This window comes from Tenrec ecaudatus, chromosome 8 (genome assembly GCF_050624435.1).
Source record: "Tenrec ecaudatus isolate mTenEca1 chromosome 8, mTenEca1.hap1, whole genome shotgun sequence".
Taxonomy (NCBI): domain Eukaryota; kingdom Metazoa; phylum Chordata; class Mammalia; order Afrosoricida; family Tenrecidae; genus Tenrec; species Tenrec ecaudatus.
Genome location: NC_134537.1, coordinates 73,360,369 through 73,380,559, shown reverse-complemented (window position 1 = coordinate 73,380,559; position 20,191 = coordinate 73,360,369). Strand labels below are relative to the sequence as shown.

The following is a 20,191-nucleotide window of genomic DNA, read 5'->3' as shown; positions in this document are numbered from 1 at the left end:
GATCAGCTTTGTGATTCAGAGATTCATTAGCTAAACCAAGTTAAAGTTGAGAAGCATTAGAAGCGTTTGGTGTTTGCTATTTCTGACTCTGGGTTTCCCATCAACATTTTCTTTTCATTTGCATTTTGGGGATGGGGTTGGAGGGAGGTCAGTTTAAATAGAACTGGAACTTAGGTCAGGTATTTTTTAAAGAATCCAAAGCCAGCAGCTTGGTGACTTCATGAAAGTCCCCTCTTCTCAGGAGGACTTTCTATGGTGTACATATTAGGCAGAGTCATCTTGATGCCATTGTAGGGTTCTATCTACCACAGGATCTCAAAGAAACCCTTCATTTTACCTTGTCTAAAGAAAAGGCAAGAATTTTTAAACTTTACTTATTAATCCATTTAAATTCCTATTAATTTATTTTATAGTAGTAGAAAAGGTATTATATTTTAACATAACTATTTTAATAAAAAATAAAAATTTCCTCTGTGTATATGTGAGGCAATATCTCTGGTTTTTTTTTTGCTACTTACCCTACTTAGGGCATTATCAGGGGCTCCAAGGGGTTCCTTGACCACATTTGGAGAATAATATCTCCATAAGCATACCACAAAGTACAGGATTTAAGAAATGTATTATCTTAGATAATAAAGGACATTCACACCATTTATAATCAAAACAATGAAAGGTACTAAATATACATACAGGACAATCATTGGAATTTTTGTCCCAAATAATATAATTCTTTCACACTTTCTTTTTGAAAACTGGTGTGATATATATATATATATTTATATAAATACAATAATACTGAACTAACATTTAATTAAATTTATTGTGAAATTCTATCGAATTATATATATGTAATTTTGCAACCATCTTTAGCTCCATGTAAGTCAGAATTATTACTATTATTTAAGGCATATCTTTCGCACCTCAGGATGTACATCCCTCCTTTCCCAAAAGTCACCACCAAGTAACAGAATTTTTATGATGAGAATCAGTAAATACATTTGCAAATTCACCCTTCACTCAAAGTAATGTGAAAATAACATTAGACTCTTAAGTCATAGACCAGGAACAGTGTTGCACAAGTGGTAAAGGATTGGGCTGTTAGCGGAAAGCTTCCAGGGAGCTTGAACCCAACAACATCTCAATAGAGAAAAGAATCTATGGATTTGCTCCTTTAAGAATATCAGCCTAGGAAACCCAACGGGGCCATTTTACTCCGTCCTTTGGTCACTATTCATCAGAATTGACTCAGTGGTGCACCACAAGTTGTAAAATCCCCAGCCACTAAATTAATTCCGACTCAGCAACCTTATATGACAAAATAGAACTGCATCTTCTAGCGTCTGAGAGTGTCAACAGCCTCTTATATATGTATACACACAAGTTGTATTAGTTATTTTTGCCTATAATACATTATTTCAAGTTATACATTGTATTGTATTTATTTCTCATATTCCCTACCTTGTCAATGCACACTTACTATAGATCTTCATAATAGTCTCTTTTTTTAAACTTTTTATCTAATTGTATACTAAATCATAGGAAGTTAAACTGCAATTTAGTTTCTGGCATGAATTTAAACAAAATCATTTTGCAATCATAATTTGCCCCTTAGCATTAACTTTATGAGCAACAAAGAAGAAACACAGTCAGTGTCTCATTTTATTGGGTCTAGATCAATAAAATCTTCAAGTGTTTCATCCTCTAGATGACTGGTATAACAAGAGTCTAGAATTTCACATATATATATGTAAATATATATACACATGTATGAAATATATGTAAGTATATGTGTGTGTGATGTGATGGCCTATGTTTTTTCCTTCAAATGACCTTGTTCACAGGCTCATATTCTCAGCAAATATTTACACAAATCTTGATGGGGCATCTGATTTCATAATTAGTCGTGCTTACTCACTGGAGGTTTTCCTTTTGAACTGAATCCTGACCCCCTTAGCTTACATTCAAAGACCTTGGCTGGATCCCACTGGGCCTAAGAAAGCAACTCCAGCCTCTGGCCAAGGAGCTCTTGGTTGCTACTCATTGGGCTGCTAACCCCAAGGTGAGCAGTTTGAAGCCACCAGCCCCCCTGCAGAAGAAGGACGAGGTTTTCTGCTCCCAGAAAGAGTGGCTTTCTCAGAAACCCACAGGGGCAGTTCTACCCTGCCCTGTAGGGTCACTGTGAGTCAGAATTGACTCACTGACAAGCAGGGTGGCTCTGTGCTATAGTACATGCCTTCACACAACTCGCTAAACAATGTCAATCTTCTGAGGCAGCAGATGTCCCTTCTAGGCGCTCCTGTTCCTTTATGTGCATGTCATACAAAATGCTCTTTAGTGCTTTCTCATCCTCTTCATTCAGTCTGCAAGCTCATTAGGTTTGGGGTTGGTTTTTGTCTTGTTTTGTTTTTTCTAGATAGAACCCATTTAAAAGAACCTACTCTCAAAGTTATATTTATTTACCACAATTACACAATAATCTCTCTCTTCCTCACATGGATGATGAACCTGCAGATTTGAGAAACAAGTCACAGTATGACTGATTTTTAGCTAAAGGAATTCAGCATAAATATAAGTAAGAAAAGAGACAAGAAGTTTCACTCTGGGAAAAAGAGAAATGCCTTTTAACCCACCTTAATAATGAAAAAATATACTATTGTCAGCAACATAGTAAGAAGCCCAGAGAAGGAAGCATTCTGGACACCATCGATTGAGCATCCGCGCTGTGCAGAGAAATGTACTGGGTGCCACCCAGTCTCCAAGAGTTCAAAGGAAATACTTCCAAGTGTGTTTGAATCCACTTCTAGTAGCATGATAAAAAGGAAATTAAAGAATTCCGTTTGAAAGCTTGAGAAGCGATAAGAACATGAAAATAAGGCTTCCTCTTTGATTTTAAACAAAGGTTACTTTCAGCTGTGCGGGGTTCTCCCTTTCAATTAGGCTGGCTTTTCCAAATTAGTGCTGCTACCTTCACTAATGCACTGGGTTTGCTGCCAAAGGAAACGCTAGGATTGAAATCTCATTTTCCAGCTGCCGAAAAACTGAAATTTTGCTCCATTAGTTCTTCCTTACAATCTAGTAAACCTTATTACAGGACGCATTTAAAATAGGTTTGTCACCAGGATATTTTTAACAGAGACTAAAAGAATAGAAATGGATGCAAAAACCAAGTGAGCTTTTTTTGGCTAGTGTGCCATTAAGGTGGGTAAGGAATATGTGCTCAGAGAGAGCATTTCTATTTAGCACATTTCCGACTAGCACTGAAGTTTCCAAACAATATCCAATTATCTTAAATGGCTACAAATGGATCTTTAAATATCACAGTTCAAGGTGAAGTTCATACTATGTTTGGGAAAAGGTTTAATGAAAAGTTCATAACAAATTGTAAAAATCTAAATCCTATTTGAATTCATTGACATTTGGTACAGCAAACACATTTGCAATATTGCTAAATGTATACTATGTGGCCCATAATAGTCTAGAACTTCCAGAAACTAATGGATTATAGAGGCTTTCTGAACACTCAGAGCATTTTAATCATGACATACTCTACGGGTGAATTGGAAAACTTTGGAGCAATCCTAAATAGAACACATGTATTCTGTCCATTTGGAATAGAACCTGATTTATTCCCTATGTGATAAAAAAAACACAACAAAAACCCCAACTCATGGCCATCCCGTCAATAGTGACTCAGCAGTCCTTTAGGCCTCGGTAGAATTGCCCATGTGAGTTTCTGAGATCATACCTATTGAAAGGAATAGAAAGCCTCATCTTTCTCCCACCAGAGGGGTTGTTGGTTTCGAACTGCCAAACTTCCGTTTAGCAGCCCAACTTGTAAACACTGTGCCTGCAAAGCTCCCATTGTTCTCTGATAGAATTAGCTTAATTCAAAGAGCTCTTCTAAATCTCTCTTGCAATTTTTCTTCACTGGATTTATTAGTAAATATTTCATCACTATTGATTCAGTTCACTAATTAGAGGCTGAGCTATTACTTCAATATTAGTTAATGTTAACGAAACTCTGATTACGTATAACGCACTGTTTAACACTTCCTACTCATAATCTCATTGAGGCTCACTGCAGCCTATGTCACAACTCTGTCCTATTATCAGTCCATAAAAGATGAACCAACAAACATGGAGAGTATTTTAGGAACTTGCTCACTCTCACCCAGCTAGTAACTGGCAGAACCAGGATGGAACTGGGGTAGCTGGAGGCCATAATCTGTGTGCTTAATCACTGTGTTTTACTGCCTTCTATCCCTTTAATATTAATAAAGGTTTAGTCATTTTTAGCTACTTGCCAGTTTTGCTCAAAGCATTTTACACATAAGAACTCATTTAGCGCTAAAAGCACGTTTATGATCCTCTCAAGAAAACTTGCTTACGCTTCATCTGTTGAAAGCACATGATGAGCTGCTGGCCGGGAGGACGTGATTTCACCCTCTTCTAAAATGCTATGGTTTTTTTCTGTGCTCGGTGATGTATGGATTTCTTATGCAGAGGTTTGAAGGATGTGATAAATATCTATAAGAGCGTGACAATTTCTATTTCAGATTATAGCCCTTTGTGAATAAATATTTAACAACAATATTGGGTGAATTAATAATTATCCTGGTATAACTGTAACCTTGGGGCATATCGTCACCCTGTGTAAAAATACTAAAATCTGTATTAGTGGTTTTTCCTTTGGTTTGTTTGTTTTTTCTCCCCAGGGTTCAGAAATGTCTAGTCCCATCTACTGAGTTTTGTGGAATGCATTATGCCAACGTGTTTTATAATTATTAGTGTAGACAAAATGGAGTACCATTTTTGGTCCCACTTCTTGATATGAGCTGATCAACTTCTGAAAAGACAATTCACAGTTTTGATCACTACTATGGTCCTAGTGCTTTGCACTAACCACCAGACTTCCTTTGGTTGATAGGAAAGTAGGCAGCCACCCAGTTATGTGTAAGTATGATACGTCTATATATTTAAGCACAGATGAAAAGTAATGGCCACTGAAGGGATCTGTTACATTTTTATCCACTGAAAACTTCTAAGTCTTAACTTCTAGGACATGAAAGAAGGAAACCTAAGCTTCCTGATGAAGAGTCTTTCAAGCTGTAAGCAGCCATGCCTGTTCCACATTCTTGAACACAAATTTTCAATAAAATTGTGTTATTTTTAAGCACAAAAACAACTATCTGCCGACCTGAAACAACATTCATTTTATTATTTTTTTTTCTTTTCAGTCATTTCGTGTGGGAGCCTGTCTTTCCCCCCGAACGGTAACAAGATTGGAACCCTGACAGTGTACGGAGCCACGGCCATCTTCACATGTAACACGGGCTACACGCTTGTTGGCTCTCATGTCAGAGAATGTTTAGCAAATGGACTCTGGAGTGGTACTGAAACACGGTGTCTCGGTAAATTATTATCTGACATTAATTTAATTAAAACGGGCCTTAAAACTTTATGATGGCTGTGCAAAACATGAGACTTCTTGGTATAAATTCTATCTGAACTTTAAATACTACATGTTACAATACAACTTTCACTTTGATTTCCTAAGGGATTTTTATTTGATAAATAAATTAAAGTTCTCTATTGCCATAAGTGACCAAAAACCTATTTGATAGAGGGATAAGGTTATAACTCAGTAGATGCAAAAAAATAAAGTGTGCAATTAGTATTAATATTTATAACCATTTAAAAAATTTTAAATATGATTTTAGTAAATGATGGTTAAATTAATATAAGCCAATGAGATCATAATGAATTAATTAAAATTGAATATGTCTGTAGTAATTTGGTTTTCCCCACAGATTAATTTTTTTCTTTTCAAAAATTAAAAATACATATTGAGTAAAAATTATATTTCCATTTATAAATGTTCTCAATAAATGTGTAAAATTGAGCAAGTATATTAAGACATTCATAAATAGTCCTCTCTCAGATTGTCAAGTAACTATAAAATAAAGGAATCGCCTTTCATTTTGCCCAACTCTTTCTGTCAGGTTCAATCATTTTGTAATCCCTCAATGGAAATCAAAGTTATAATTTTATAAATCTGTAGGCTAAGATAACTTCACAAATGACAGCAGTGAGAATCTCCTCCTCATTTTACTCAGGAGATCTGCAAGAGGGAAAGAAAGTAGAGTGATAACTCTGGCAGAATGGAACAGCAGAAGAATGCGATTCCAAATTACTCCACTTACTTTCAATCCCTATAACCTTTATATGAACTAAGCTTAAATGCTTCCACATATGTAAGTGTTGGTATAGACACAATATACTTCAGTGCATTTAAAAATTTTTTATATATAGCAAGCATTTCAGGTCTAGGATCATTAATGCTGCCACGATTTCTTAAATATCTTTTCCTGTTTTTAAAAGTTAGCCTGATTACTGAGCTCCCTGGGCCTTAAGGAAGCTATGATTTGAAAGACGTCTTCTCTGTCAATGTCAATATTAGTTGGTTCACAGCATGGATTCTGGTGGTCCAAGAGATGTATTTGCTCAATATTAATTGTATATGGAAATTAATAAGTTGTAAATGACTACTGATTTACTGCTTCTAAACATAACCCACGTAGTAGCTTGGTTAATCTATACGGACAGTGACTGTGGGATGTAGGAAAGCAGTTTTGAAGCTTCAGAAAGTTCAAGGAGTGCTTCAAGGTTATAGAGCTATTACGTTAAAAGTGAGCATGACTCTCTTGTTCTCAAAGGACCTGTACCTCGTTTGTGGTAAAAGAACCCATAGGTATCTTATTTGTCCCTACCAACCTTTGCCCATTTTGTGAAAGACATTTCTGCCCATTTTACAGAAAATTGACCCAGCAGGATGTAGTAATTATCATTAATATCACACACAAGTAAAAGTTTGCTGAAGATAATTTTAGCAATACATCAACGTAAGGTTGCCAGAATTTCAAGTTGGATTCAGAAGAGAAAGCAGCAGAAGGGTATTATTGCTGAGGTCAGATAAGTTTTGGCTGAAAGCAGAGTGCCAGACGGCTGCTTGCGTGTGTACTACTGACTCTGCACAGGTGCGTGACATCATCATAGGTCATCATAAACTCGGGTTAACGTTGAAAACAATGGGAACTCCGAGTATTTCCTTATGCTCATGCGGCACCTGTACACAAACCTAGAGGCAGTCATTTCAACAGAACAAGGAAATGTTATGTGGCTTAAAGTAGAAAAGGAAAGGGGGGCATCTGGGTTGTTTCCTGTCACCATCCTGATTCAATCTGTGTGCTGAGCAGTCTAAGAAGCTGCACTAAATACGGAGTCTGAGCATCGAGATACACGGAACGCTCATCAACAGCCTGCAATGTGCAGGTGAGACAACTTTGCTTGATGAAGACTAGGAACACTTGAAGTACTTGCTGATGAAATTCAAAGACTGCAGGTTTCAAGATTAATTAGAACTCAATGTAAAGAACTTTGAAAAAAGCCTTGGAATTGACCAGAAGAAGCATGATAATGAAAGGAGGAAATATTCAGCCTTACAAGGATCTGTGTTCTTCGGGCCCAGAAGCCACACTCGTGGAAGCAGCAGGCAAGCAGTGAGATGGTGTGTTGCACCGGGAAGATCTATTTCAGAAGAACTCTTCAACATGTTCAAGAGCGAAGAGTTCACTTAAGGACTCAAGTCCTTGGCTCTCAAGATATAGTATTTTAAATTGTTTCATATGTATTAAGAAGCTGGACACTGAATAAGGAAAACTGAGGAAAAATTATTTTCACTATGGAAGTGTTGAAGAAAATGGAAAGTACCAGCAACTGCCAGAACACGAAACAAGTCTCCTGGGCAAATATAGCCAGCATGCTCCTGAGAAGCTGGAACAGTGAAATTGTCTCCCATGGCCCTTCGTCACGCTGAGGAGAGACTAGTCCCTGGGAAAGGACAGCCTTCCTGGTACAGTGAAAGGCAGGGAGACAGAAGAAGACCCGCAAATTGATGGGTTAACTCAGTGGCCACAAGAACGGCCTCAAACATAAGAAAAATTGTGAGGATGGTGCAGGACCAGACAGTGAATTTTTAGGTGGGACATATTGGGTGACTGTGAGTCAGTCGACTCAATGGCACAAACAATAACAACAGAATGGATAGGAAGAATTAACAGTGTGAAACTGTCAACATGACCCAATGCAATTGATAATGTAATTCTGAGCAGATTTCAACTTCATTCTGATTAAAGGACACCAAGCAACAATAACTTTTTGTGGGGTTTTTTTCCCAACGGAAGATTGGAACTTCATTGGACTAATAATGATATGCCTATCTTAATAGAGTGTTGGGCAAAAACACCCCAAATAAGGCTTTTATAGGATGGAATAAATGTTAGAGGCTTTGGGATTCATTCAAAATTGAATCCATTTAATCAGAAAAAAATTGAAAATAATAAATGATAAAAGTGCTCAGATTATCATGTATAAAGCATTGTAATGGAAAATTTTTGGTTTAGAACATATGAAAGAATAAAATTGGTGGGGGCACAGGAAAGATAACATTTATAAAAGATTCTATATAATTGACACAAATTCTTATACACATACAAATCAATAAGTAAAGAAAAGGTTAAAAAGTCCACATAAATAACATGAAGTTAGCATATATATTCATGGTTATAACAGAGATTATAGATTGCTGGTGAGTAGACGGCATAGTTGTAGTGAAGGCATTGGAGTTTGGGGGTGAGTAGTGGTGGTGGCATATCTTACCTCCTCTGGCTTCCAAAGCCAGGGTCCGATGCACCACCGTGCTCCATTCTTCTTTAGCTATTCTTAACTGAACCTTTCCTCCCATGCCACTAGACATCTACTCTGGGTTGGATAATTCATCAATAGCCTCAAAAAACTCATAAAAAATATCTTACAAGTAAAAGGGTTTCTTAAGGGACTTAACAGGTTCCCACAAGTCAGGGTCATCAAATCATTGATAGTCCTTGGATTTCAACCGCACCTCTCGTCAGCCAGAAGCCAAGTCTTTCTCTGGTCCTCAGCCTCTCAGCCATGTGGTCCCTTCATTTCTGCTGCTGTGGGCCAGGAAGCTCATCTAATGCTCTGCTTCACAATCCCCGATCACGGAGTGGAGCCTCTGCTGTGTCTCGTGGTCTTCTTGCTTTGGCCTCTGGTTCTTTGGCTCTGTTCAATAGTTTCCATGCCACGGTCTCTGCTACCTCTGATCTCAGCCTCCATCATTTCAGACAGAGACTTTGAATGTGCTTTTTTCTGCAAATGGTCCTGGGATTTCTGTCGGTGTCTGAGATGGCTCTTACACAGAGGAGTGAAGGGTGGTGTGATTTTTGTCTTTTAGTAGACATCCCCCTGAGGAAACAAAGAGTGTGATTTGGCTCACACCCTCTACTCAAGTCAAGACGCAATCCCTCATTTACCTTGTCTCTTAGCAGAGCAGAGAGCTCCCTCCTACTTGATATTCCAGCCAAGGGTCTGCAGTCCAGAATAATAAGACATTTCATAAGTAATTATGGCTGAAAAGGCTACATTGTTCGATGATGTCTCAATAGTATAACCCAGTAAGAATGCATGTCTATTGAAAATATGAATTTGTAAGTGAGACATAGAGGAGAATATTTTTTAATCATGTTATTGGGGGCTCATACAACTCTTATTATAATCCAAACACACATCCATTGTGTCCAGCACATTTGGATAAGTGTTGTCCTCATCGTTCTTAAAACATTTGCTTTCTACTTGAGCCTTTGGTAACAGCTCCTCATTTTCCCCTCCCTCCATGCCACCCCTCCCTCATGGACCCTTGATAATTCATAAATTATTATTTTGTCATATCTTACACTGTCCAATATCTCCCTTCACCACTTTCCTCTTGTCCATCTTTCTGGGAGAACTTATATGTAGATCCTTGTAATCGGTTACCCCTTTCCACCCCACCTTCCCTCCACCCTCCCGGTATCACCACTCTCACCACTGGTCCTGAAGGAATCATCTGTCCTGGATTTCCTGTGTTTCCAGTTCTTATCTGTATCAGTGTACATCCTTTGTTCTAGTTGAATTTTTAAGGTAGAATTGGGATCATGATAGTGTGTGGAGGGTGGGGTGGGGGTAGGAAGTATTTTAAGAACTAGGGGAAAGTTGTATGTTTCATCTTTGCTACACTGCACTCTGACTGGGTTGTCTCCTCCCCACAGCCCTTCTGGAAGGGGATGTCCAATTGCCTACAGATGGACTTTGGGTCCCCAATCTTCACTCCCCCTCATTCACAATGATATAATATTTTGTTCTTTGATGCCTGATATCTGATCCCTTCAACACCTCATGATCACACAGGATGGTGTGCTTCTTCCATGTGAGCTTTTTTGCTTCTAAGTTAGGTGGCCACTTGTTTACCTTCAAGCCTTTAAGACCCCAGACACTATATCTTTTGATAGCTGGGCAACATCAACATTCTTCACCATATTTGCTTATACACCCATTTGTCTTCAGTAATCATGTTGGGAAGGCGAGCATCATGGAATGCCAGTTTAATAGAACAAAGTGTTCTTGCATTGAGGGAGTACTTGAGTGGAGGCCCAATGTCCATCTGCTACCTTAATGCTAAGCCTATAAATATGTGCACAGACATATATTTCTCCGTCATCATATATAAGTATGTTTGCATATGTACATGCCTATATTTAGACCTCTTTAAATGCCCTTTGCCTTCTAGTTCCTCTATTTCCTTTTACATTCCTGACATGGAGGATAATATTTATTGAAGGTCGGATGATAGGTGTAATATTACTGCTAGAGGGATATAATACTCAGATGAAGGAATATAGGCTTCAGTTTTAAAGTTGGCACAGATATTTGATCAAAGAGACACTGGATAACTCTTTATTCCAGACTTTAATTACATGATACCTTGAAATACATATGGAGCGCTCATTCAGACTCATGACTCAGTGATTATTATTCCTATTTATAGAGCAGGAAACAGCTGAAAGTTCTGAATAATTTCCCAACATCATGTAATCAATAACTAATGGTATGGACTAGAAGTCTGGTCTATTTGACTACTGAGCACAGACTGCTCACATTTAGAGTCCTCAAGACTTCTGTTACTAGTTCCTCTGAGGCATGCGGTGCTACTTCACCAGAAGAAGAAAACTCCCGCATGAGGGGTGGCTGGGCTGGCACTAATTCTGACTTGTGATGAGGAGTTTGTCCTCTGGCAGAGAAATGAAACTAGCCTGCTCCCTATCCCAATGGGCACGATGTAAAAGGGTTCATGGGCATTCTTGCCCTGATTCGATCTGGCAGCTCTTGGCTTTCATTCTATCTTCCTTCTGGCTTCTAGGCTACCAATTATGAGCCTTTCATGTGTTAACTCGTCACTTGAATCCATGTTTGTCTGTTTCCATAGCTATGAAACTTTGGAAAACTCTTCTAGTGTTTCAGCAAGATCAATGGCCTTGCACAACCTTCAGACTTACGTGGACCAGGCGAATGTAGCACAGATATTCATGGAGAGAAAATGAGTGATAATGACAGTGTTGTCAGTGCTGAAAAATAAGTTAATGAGGAAATTATTAATATGATCTCCACGGTGTCAACTCTAAAAAGAATGACTCACCCCACCAACTGTCCCTCTCATGTTGCTCTCTACTTTTCAGCGGAGTTCAAAAAAACAGAATGCACAGACCATACTCATGGGACTTTTAAGGAAGTGCACAGGTTATAAGTGCTCAGGACACAGTTTTTCGGCCAGGACCGCCCCTTTTCCATGGTGGACATCCAGGCTTTTCTGTGACGTTTGTCTTCTCAGACACGTAGCCTGTTGGCCACTGCCTCGCTTGCACACTGTTAAAAGGCATTTTTAAGCTGCCAATAAATGCCCAAAGGGAACACTACTCCTCATAAGCTTTAGCCTGAAGCCACTCATCAGGAAATATAGGTCTCCCAATTACATGCCAGGAGGCACCTTACCTCACAAGCTAGCCACTTGCTCAGACAATCAGCTTTACTTTCTCTGTGAGTGGAGAAGCTCACTGCCTTCTCATGCTGTGGCTTTTGATCCTGCTGCTTCTGTTACTCTGGGCTCCTCTGTTTTCAGTCTCCCGGAACAAGGAGGCTCCGTGGAGAGGGATCTCAGGGATCAAATGAAGTGCCCACTCCTAGCTCCTTTCTTCTTTGGATGCTAAAGTCCCCTCCTGCTATGTCTAATATGGCTCATCTCATACTCAATAGGATGGCAATGACAATTAACCATGTTAACAATTACTCACAACTAAATCTTATCAGTATATTCCCCCACCTTCTGTTATCCAAACTCATCAAGCAGAAATGTCTTTGACTGTGGCTAGCAAAGCCATAGTAAAAATTCACTACAATGCAGCCGGGAACAATGAATATTTTAAGGACAACATAATGTTGTAAAAATTATGAGCCAAATTTGCTCATTGGCGTTATTAAAATAAGAATGACCAAAAACAATGAAACATGACACAGCTGCTTCTTTACTTTTGATAAAAGGAAAAGAATGGACATGGCTTACATAAGAAGCTGGCACTCAAAGACAGATGAGGCAATGCAAAGTTTTCATTGAAGCCAAGCCTTCTGCCCCGAAATAGAGCACCTGAGCCTGTTGAGGACAGTTGAAGAGCCTGGGGTGACATTGTCAGGGTACTGAGTCATTGTCAGTATTCCCTGTGGAAGTGTATTGGAAAGTAAGCACACCAGAGGAGGACATACACATATAATAAGAGAAACTAGCTGTCTGAAACTATTAATTAATAGATTTGGTGATATGTAAAGCAAAATATCAAATATACATTTTGTAAATTACTTTGGCTGTTTGTGAAGAACTAAGATTATTTCACAAAACAACATTCCAATCAGAATATATTTTCTCATTTAATATTGCCATTAAAATAAGTTGTTTAGAGTTACATTTTAGAGATGATGTTGAACCTTCACAAAATAATTTGCAAAGCTTTCTATGATAATATTTATCATCAAGAAAATGTCATAGGGACTGCCTATTAATTCCTTAAATATGGTTTAGAACAATGCAGATATGACATTGACCAAAAAAAGTTTCTAATTTTTATTTCTCTCTCGTAATTTGTTCCTTCCTAAACTTGTATTCATGTCAGAACTAAGAGCTTACCATTCTCAAGAGTGAATATAATATTTGATTAGAGATTCAGGAACTATTCAAATAGGAATGACCAAATAAGTAAGAAAATAATAGAAATGAATTTAAACTTTCACTAGAGGTTAAAAAATCAAATCGTTTCAAATATATTTGATGAGATTATTAGGAAATCATAACAAACATGAAAACAATAAATGGTGACTTATTTATGCGATGGTAGTGCTCCGATTCTCATCTTGTCCACGTTTTTTTAATAGAATTTATCTTCTTCTTTGCTTGCTCAGGTATTCCATGTTCAGAATTATGATTTCAGTTCTTGAAGTGGTGTAAGAGGCCTCTTAAGGAATAAGGCAAGACAAGGGTGGATGTCTAATCAGTGTCACCGTTGCTGCTTCTGTTGTTCAGTTGTTGTGAGTCTGCTCCTACTCGTGAGGTCAGAAACCCTGTCGAGGCCAGCAACACCCTCAAATGGCTCTAGCTGAGTCCACTGTCGAAATCTCCATATCCATCAACGTTATAGGATGATCCTCCCTGGGATTTACTCCCCACTTTACTAGGAACCCTGGCTGTGCGCTTGTTGCACGCCAGGCTGCTAACCACAAGGTGGGCAGGTCCTCACGGAGAGAAACTTGCGGCTCTCTCCTCCATGACAATGAGCAGCCTCAGAAACCGTACGGAGCTGGTCTTCTTTCCTACAGGGTCACTCTGGGTCAGAATGGAGTCGATGGCAATGAGTTGGTCGGTGCTATCAAGTACAATGTCCTTGTGCTATCAGTAAAAACATCCTTGAGATTGCAATCATGGGTTTCCGATGGGACAGTTCTGCTCTGCTACGTGTGGGATTGCCTGAGTCAGACTCAACTAGAGGGCAATAGAGCATTGGTTTTGTTTCTAGTGTGTTTTGTTTTTATTATTAAGGAATAATTAAGTATCGGTTGTGCAGAAAATCTAGTACTAGAAACATTTGGAAAACTCTCAGTTGTTTTTATAAAGAGCTTAGTAAATAAGGAATACCATTATACAATTTTAAAGTACTATTAGGAGAAAAATAAAATAACTATTTTGTGATAAATTGCTTTCTTTTGTAGTACCTGCTCACACTGGTAGGGAGAATCATCATGAAGTCTTGCTCAGAAAATAAATGCGAATCTTATCGAAACCTTACTGGTTTGGGGAAAACAAAATATAATGAACAAAAAAAACCCAGAATGGATTTTATCTGCCAAGGATAAGAACCGAGTTGTGGGTGGAGTCTATTATATCTTCAGAGGGTTAGTAGGAAAGCATGAGCTTCTCTGACACTTTGCTTCGACTTCATATGCGACGTGGTCACTTCTCAGCATTCGCCTCCGATGGTCTCCCAGACCTTTACCCAGGCACAATATGACAAGTACCTCGGTCCTCATGGAGCCAGAAATGGTCGAGCACATGAGTGAAGCCCAGTTTCACTTTATGAGTCTCGAGGAAGCTTTCTGTGGGAGATTTGAATTTAAAGATATGAAGTATTTTCTTTTCCGAACTTAACAACAAAAGCCGAGCTAAATGTATGTTGTGTTAGAACTCCCAAGAGTAAAAAAGAATCATGCAACCCCGTGTTAATGTTTTCATAGATTAATTGGAAACAAACCAAAGCATTTGTGCGTTAGAATAAATTAAAGTTTAGCCCAAGCTTAATCAATGCCTGCTTATGACAGGGGTCTCCCAGGGTTTTGTAAAACTACAGAGGACTACTTCTAATTTATTGTTTGCACTTTGTGATATTAGAAATCTCCCTGGGATAGAGAATTAAGCACTGAGAACCCTGACCTCATATCTACTTGATCAGGCATCTTATAATCCATCGGGATGTCTGTGGTCCCCATGCCCCTTTAAGGATTTTCTGCTGTTTGCCTTCCCCGTGGTGGTTTGCAGTGACTCCCACAGAGAACACATGGCAGAAGGAGGCTGCACATTTGTAATCTAAGTTCCACTGTTGCCTGCAGTAATCATTTGATACCTTTTATACCATTCAGATATTTCAACACGTAATAACATATTATCTCTCCCACTTATAATCTCTTTCATCTGTAGTATTCAAGATGTCAGTGATAGATTGAGCCATTTTCCACATAAAAACATGATCACTTTTCTGTTACTATTTGACATACGTTTGTATTGTCTACACTACAGCGAGTTTGGAGGAGACTAATTCTGTTCTACATATGATACCATGGTGCTATTCACAGCAAAGGCACTCTAGTGGTCCGCTGGGGAGAAGCTGAGCTGCTAACCAAAAGGCCTGTGTTCAAACCCACCAGCTGCTCCTTGGGGGAAAGAGGGCACCAGATGCTTCCATAAAGACTGAATCTTAGAAACTCTAGGAGGCAGTTCTACTCTGTCCTCTCCGGTTATTATGAGTCCAGTTGACTAGATGTCACTGGATTTGGGTGACATCCAAATGCTTAAAACTCTAGAAGACATAGTTAGAATTCCATATATTTTCATATTTCCTCACTGCCATCAAGTGGATTCAAACTCATCAAAACCACATTGAATAAAGTAAAGCTGCTCCATTTGGGTTTCTGAGGCTGTGAATCATTATGAAAGCAGACAGCCTCGTCTATCTCCGGAGAAACAACCGGTGGAGTTGAAGGACTGAACTTCTGGTATGCAACCCACACTTCATCACTGTGCTGAAGGAGTTAGCAAGTGGCCTTCAAAGTCTTGTATTTTATGACAGCTCCCACTAGTTAAAAATGAATAAAACAACTAATACGAATAACTAGGGAGACAATATGGAAAGACCTCAGAAGCATTATTTCAAATGAAAAGAAAATCAGGCTCAAAAGAATACATACCTGAGGGGCCCAAGGGGAGGTGATGTCAGGAGCTCAAGGAGAAAGAGAATGTTCTGTGATGCGGTAGCAAGTGTTCGATGCAGCTTGATGTGATAGAACTATGGAATGATAAGGTACCTGTGTTACCCCCTAATAAAAGTTCTTCAAAAAAAATAAAAACATCATTAAAAAAATACTTCATGGCAGCAAAAAAAAAAAAAACTTAATTGGTCTTTATCATATACACTTCAGTGTAAAATATAGGCCGTGTATTCGTGGGGGAGGTAAGCAGTTTGGAAGCACTAGTTCGCATCTTCGGCTTTTACGCATACACTGTACAATTACCAATGGCTAGGCAGTGACTGCGGCACAGCTTTGCTCAGCAGCAGTACTTCTTTCTAGAAACCTGTGTGTTCCATAAGATCGTCTCTTTAGTCCTTCAAAAGATATCACCAGGATGTAAAATTAATAGGACTTTTTTCACTTAAGGAATGTATACTCTAAGGAATTCATAAGATACATACAAAATGCCTGTAATAAAAACTTTGTATTCAAGGCTAGCGCATGGCTGGTATTAGCAAATTGACTCTGAAGTCAAAGAGGGAGGTAGAAACCAGGAAGAATAAAAGAGTAGGAAATAGGAAGGAAGCAGTTTTGGTGGATATGTAGGATCTAAATAAGTACAAATGGAATAAATAACAAATTATTATAGAAGCACAGACACAGTGGCAACATGCAAAAAGGCACAGAAGGGCAGTCGGTACAGCGAACGTCACAGGGAGTCCAGTTTGCCAAATATAAATCCAGCTCCTTTGTAGAATTGTCGTAGTCACTGAAGAATGAGGACCTGATCTAATATATCAACAGTGATCATGGAAAATCATTAATATAATATTTTGGATATCTGCTATTGGTCAGATGTAGGTATTATAGTTCTGGTAGATGGATCATGACCCTGGACTTAGAACTTAAAGTAACAATGAAGATAAAAATATTAAAAAAATAAAATGCTACTTGCTGAACAATAAATAAAACTAGAAATCATATACAGATTATGGGAAATTGTTTACAGGTAGACTATTGGAAAGGTAATTTCAGGCAAATGGAGCAGAAGGCCTTATAGTATAAAACACCATGGTACATTTGGGGAACACAGGAAAAATGGCAATGCAGGATTTCTCAAGCCTGAGAGGCTGTTCAAAGAATGGTGGCGTTGTCAGTTGGCCTCCAGGCAGCCCGTGAACACGAGTCCAACTGCCTGTAGGGTTGTCAAGGCTTGGGAAGCAGGTCACCAGGGCTGCCTCCCGCAGAGACTTTTGGTGTGGGAGTGAGGGAAGCGGCACAGATCAGGTCCTCAGGACCCTTCAGGTCATGGTAGAGCACTTAAGTATGTGGACCACTGGTCTGCAGTTTACTTCCCACCAAACATGACTTAAGCTCATTTCAGTCATTGAAGAGGTATGTTCAGCATAAAGTCAACAGAAATGCTTATTGTGACAAGGGGATTGGATTTTCTTATTGATGATATTACACTGAAAAATGTTTTATAGCTCATCCAGTTCCATATTTACATATACCTGAAAGATTTCATATGTTCTCTACTTGTACTCATTGTTCCCCAGGATAAGATAAATTGCACCTGGAGGTGAAATGGAAGCAAAATAATGAGTTGCATTTGCCACTTATATAAATATAATCTTTCAATAAGTATATATCTATAGATTCTAATATACATGTTTATGCTTAATGCTAATAGTGTTTGGCTTATATATAAATGGGTCTCATCCATTTGACATTTTATGACCACTCATTAATTTCCATGAGAGTTTCAAAGCTAGCTTTAAAATCCACTTTCCAAATTACCTAGGCTTTAGCTTAAAGGCAGTGCGTAAAAGAATTGACAGAATAAAGGCCAATCCTTTTCTAAGTACTCTTACAGGTGCAAGATGCTTGTAATGCTTGTTAATTTATTTCAACAATAAATATTCGACTCACAAAGCAAATACTAAGGATGAATATTTGGTTTATAGATTTTCTAAAAATGTATTCAGTTCTAATCCCCAGACCAATATTTAAAAATTTGTATTGATGCAAACTGGCATAGTGGAAAGGTGACCTTAAATATGCAACTGTGAGCAGGACAACTTTTATGTGCCTGTATCTGTGTGTGTGTGTGTGTGTGTGTGTGTGTGTGTGTGTGTGTGTCCTTGTACTAGGACTGGGCTCTCCTTAAAGAGTTCTTGTTAATGTCACTGCTGCTATACCACAGTCGGACCAGTGCAAGAAACCCCTCTAACAGGGCACACAGCGTGAGTCTGTAGAGTAGATTGCTACGGAATAAATAAAAAGTGGCATATCATTAAACTCCCAAATCACAGCATTCATTTCTAAATATTTACAAGTCTACCCAATTCATGGAATCTTTAACTTATTTTGCCTGGTTCAGAAGTGTTCCATTTCTATTTTGTGTTGTAGTTGAAACTCAATCCTAATTAGCCCCTGAGGTATCTTTGTAGGTTCTACGACACCATAGCCAATCACTCGAGGAAGGGGCCCCTAAAACGCAGTGCAATTTTGTTAGGGTTCACAGGCTATATAAAAGTATGATCAAAAACAAATAATGCGACACAATATGGAAATTACTTTAAACATTTACAAATTCCATCTATGAGTCCCTACGTGGTTCAAATCGTCAAAGCATTCAGCTGCTGACCTCAAGATTGACAGTTGTGGTGTCTTCATATGCACCTCGGGAGAAAGGCCTAGCATCCTGTTTCCCTAAAATAGCCAAGGAGACTCACAGGAGCCCGCTTCTACTTTGACACACATGGGATTTCCATGAGTCAAAATGGATTTGGCATTCTAGCTATAAAATGATATCTCTAAAATATGCTAGAAAGTATGGAAAATTTGGTTTACCGGGGATAAGAGTTTAAGAAATGGAAGTAATGAGATGTGTTCATAAACTTGTTTTTAGAATCTGAACCCTACTGTAAAGAAGAAGCCTCGCATTGTCTCAGAAGCGTTTCACACTAACTAAAATGTCTGTGCAGGAGTTTAAGCAGAGCGTTCCGGGGGCAGCTGCTCCGAGCGGCTGGCCATGCCGTGGTCCCCGCCGTCACGTGCAAAGTCCTGAATGGGCACGAGGAGCTGACCGTCCGGCCTTTCTGAGGGCTGACCGGGCTGCGGCGGGCCTAATGGCAGGCAGGTTCCTCTGTGCTTCCGCTCCCACGCCAGGCAGACAGACGGAGCTCAGGGGAGACACAGTTCTCTGTCCTCCTTAGTTGTCCTTAGAGAAGCAGTTTCTGAGAAAACCTGGATCACCGACGAAGCTGATACTTTATCTAAGGAGGCAATTCTCCTGTGTTTTGCCGATGACATGCCGATAGCTAAACTTCTGTTCCTATGAAAGTTCGTTCAACATTTGATAAAGTTCTTTGCTTTTGTCAAATTTGTTTGGTGGTTTACATTTCCTCCAAACTTGGTATTATAAAAAGATCAGTAAAAGAAACTCTCTCTTCTTTCAATTACAGCATTCCAAATATTTTGAATATTTGAAACAAAATGTACTGTTTCTAATAGTACAGGTTTTATTTGATATAGAATAAATTTATAACTGATTCTCAAAGCTTATGGTTCAAAATTTTGCAAGTAAAAATACATATTCCAATGACCCATCCATTCTACTACAGTATATATAAGAGGTTACTGGTTTTGAAATCTTAGTTTTCCTATTCAGTTAGTTTCCCTGTCGGTCAATTAGTCCTCATAGGCCTTATGGATGATAGTTTTTGGCATGGTATGCAAAACAAAGAGCTGCAGCTGGATAGAACTAGAGTGTTCTAACATTTTATTCTTGACTCTACGACCAACTTCTTTCTCAGCTGTTGGTAAATTACCCATTCCACGGTAAGACCTACCCCAATATAGAGACAATGGAGCATTAAAAGGTAAAGTTCTAAAAGGTAGAAGTCTTAGAATTGTTCATTCTTCCTTGAATTAAAAGAAATTTATCAATTAGTTTAGGAAATCTATAGAATTAATAAATAAATAGGATATGCCTATATATTTTCTATATACATTCACATATATTTATATATAAATATATGTGAATTTTATAGATTTTATAAATATAATTTATAATGCATGCATTCAAACATAGATATGTTAAGTGGTGTCGATTAGGGGAATTCATTCACAGACTGTACTCATGTTTTAAAACTATGGTAAAGAAAAAGTTTAGCATCAATAATGTGAGAGA

General features: G+C 38.5%; 1 protein-coding gene across 1 annotated transcript in view; it reads left to right on the top strand.

Moving 5' to 3' along the window:
• The window catches only part of CSMD1 (CUB and Sushi multiple domains 1), a 1,770,408-nt gene that overhangs the window by 1,658,748 nt on the left and 91,469 nt on the right, over positions 1 to 20,191 (top strand). Inside the window, exon 52 of the mRNA XM_075557189.1 lies at positions 5,238 to 5,411. Coding sequence (XP_075413304.1) covers positions 5,238 to 5,411 — 174 coding nt within the window. The remainder of the gene's footprint in view (positions 1 to 5,237; positions 5,412 to 20,191) is intronic.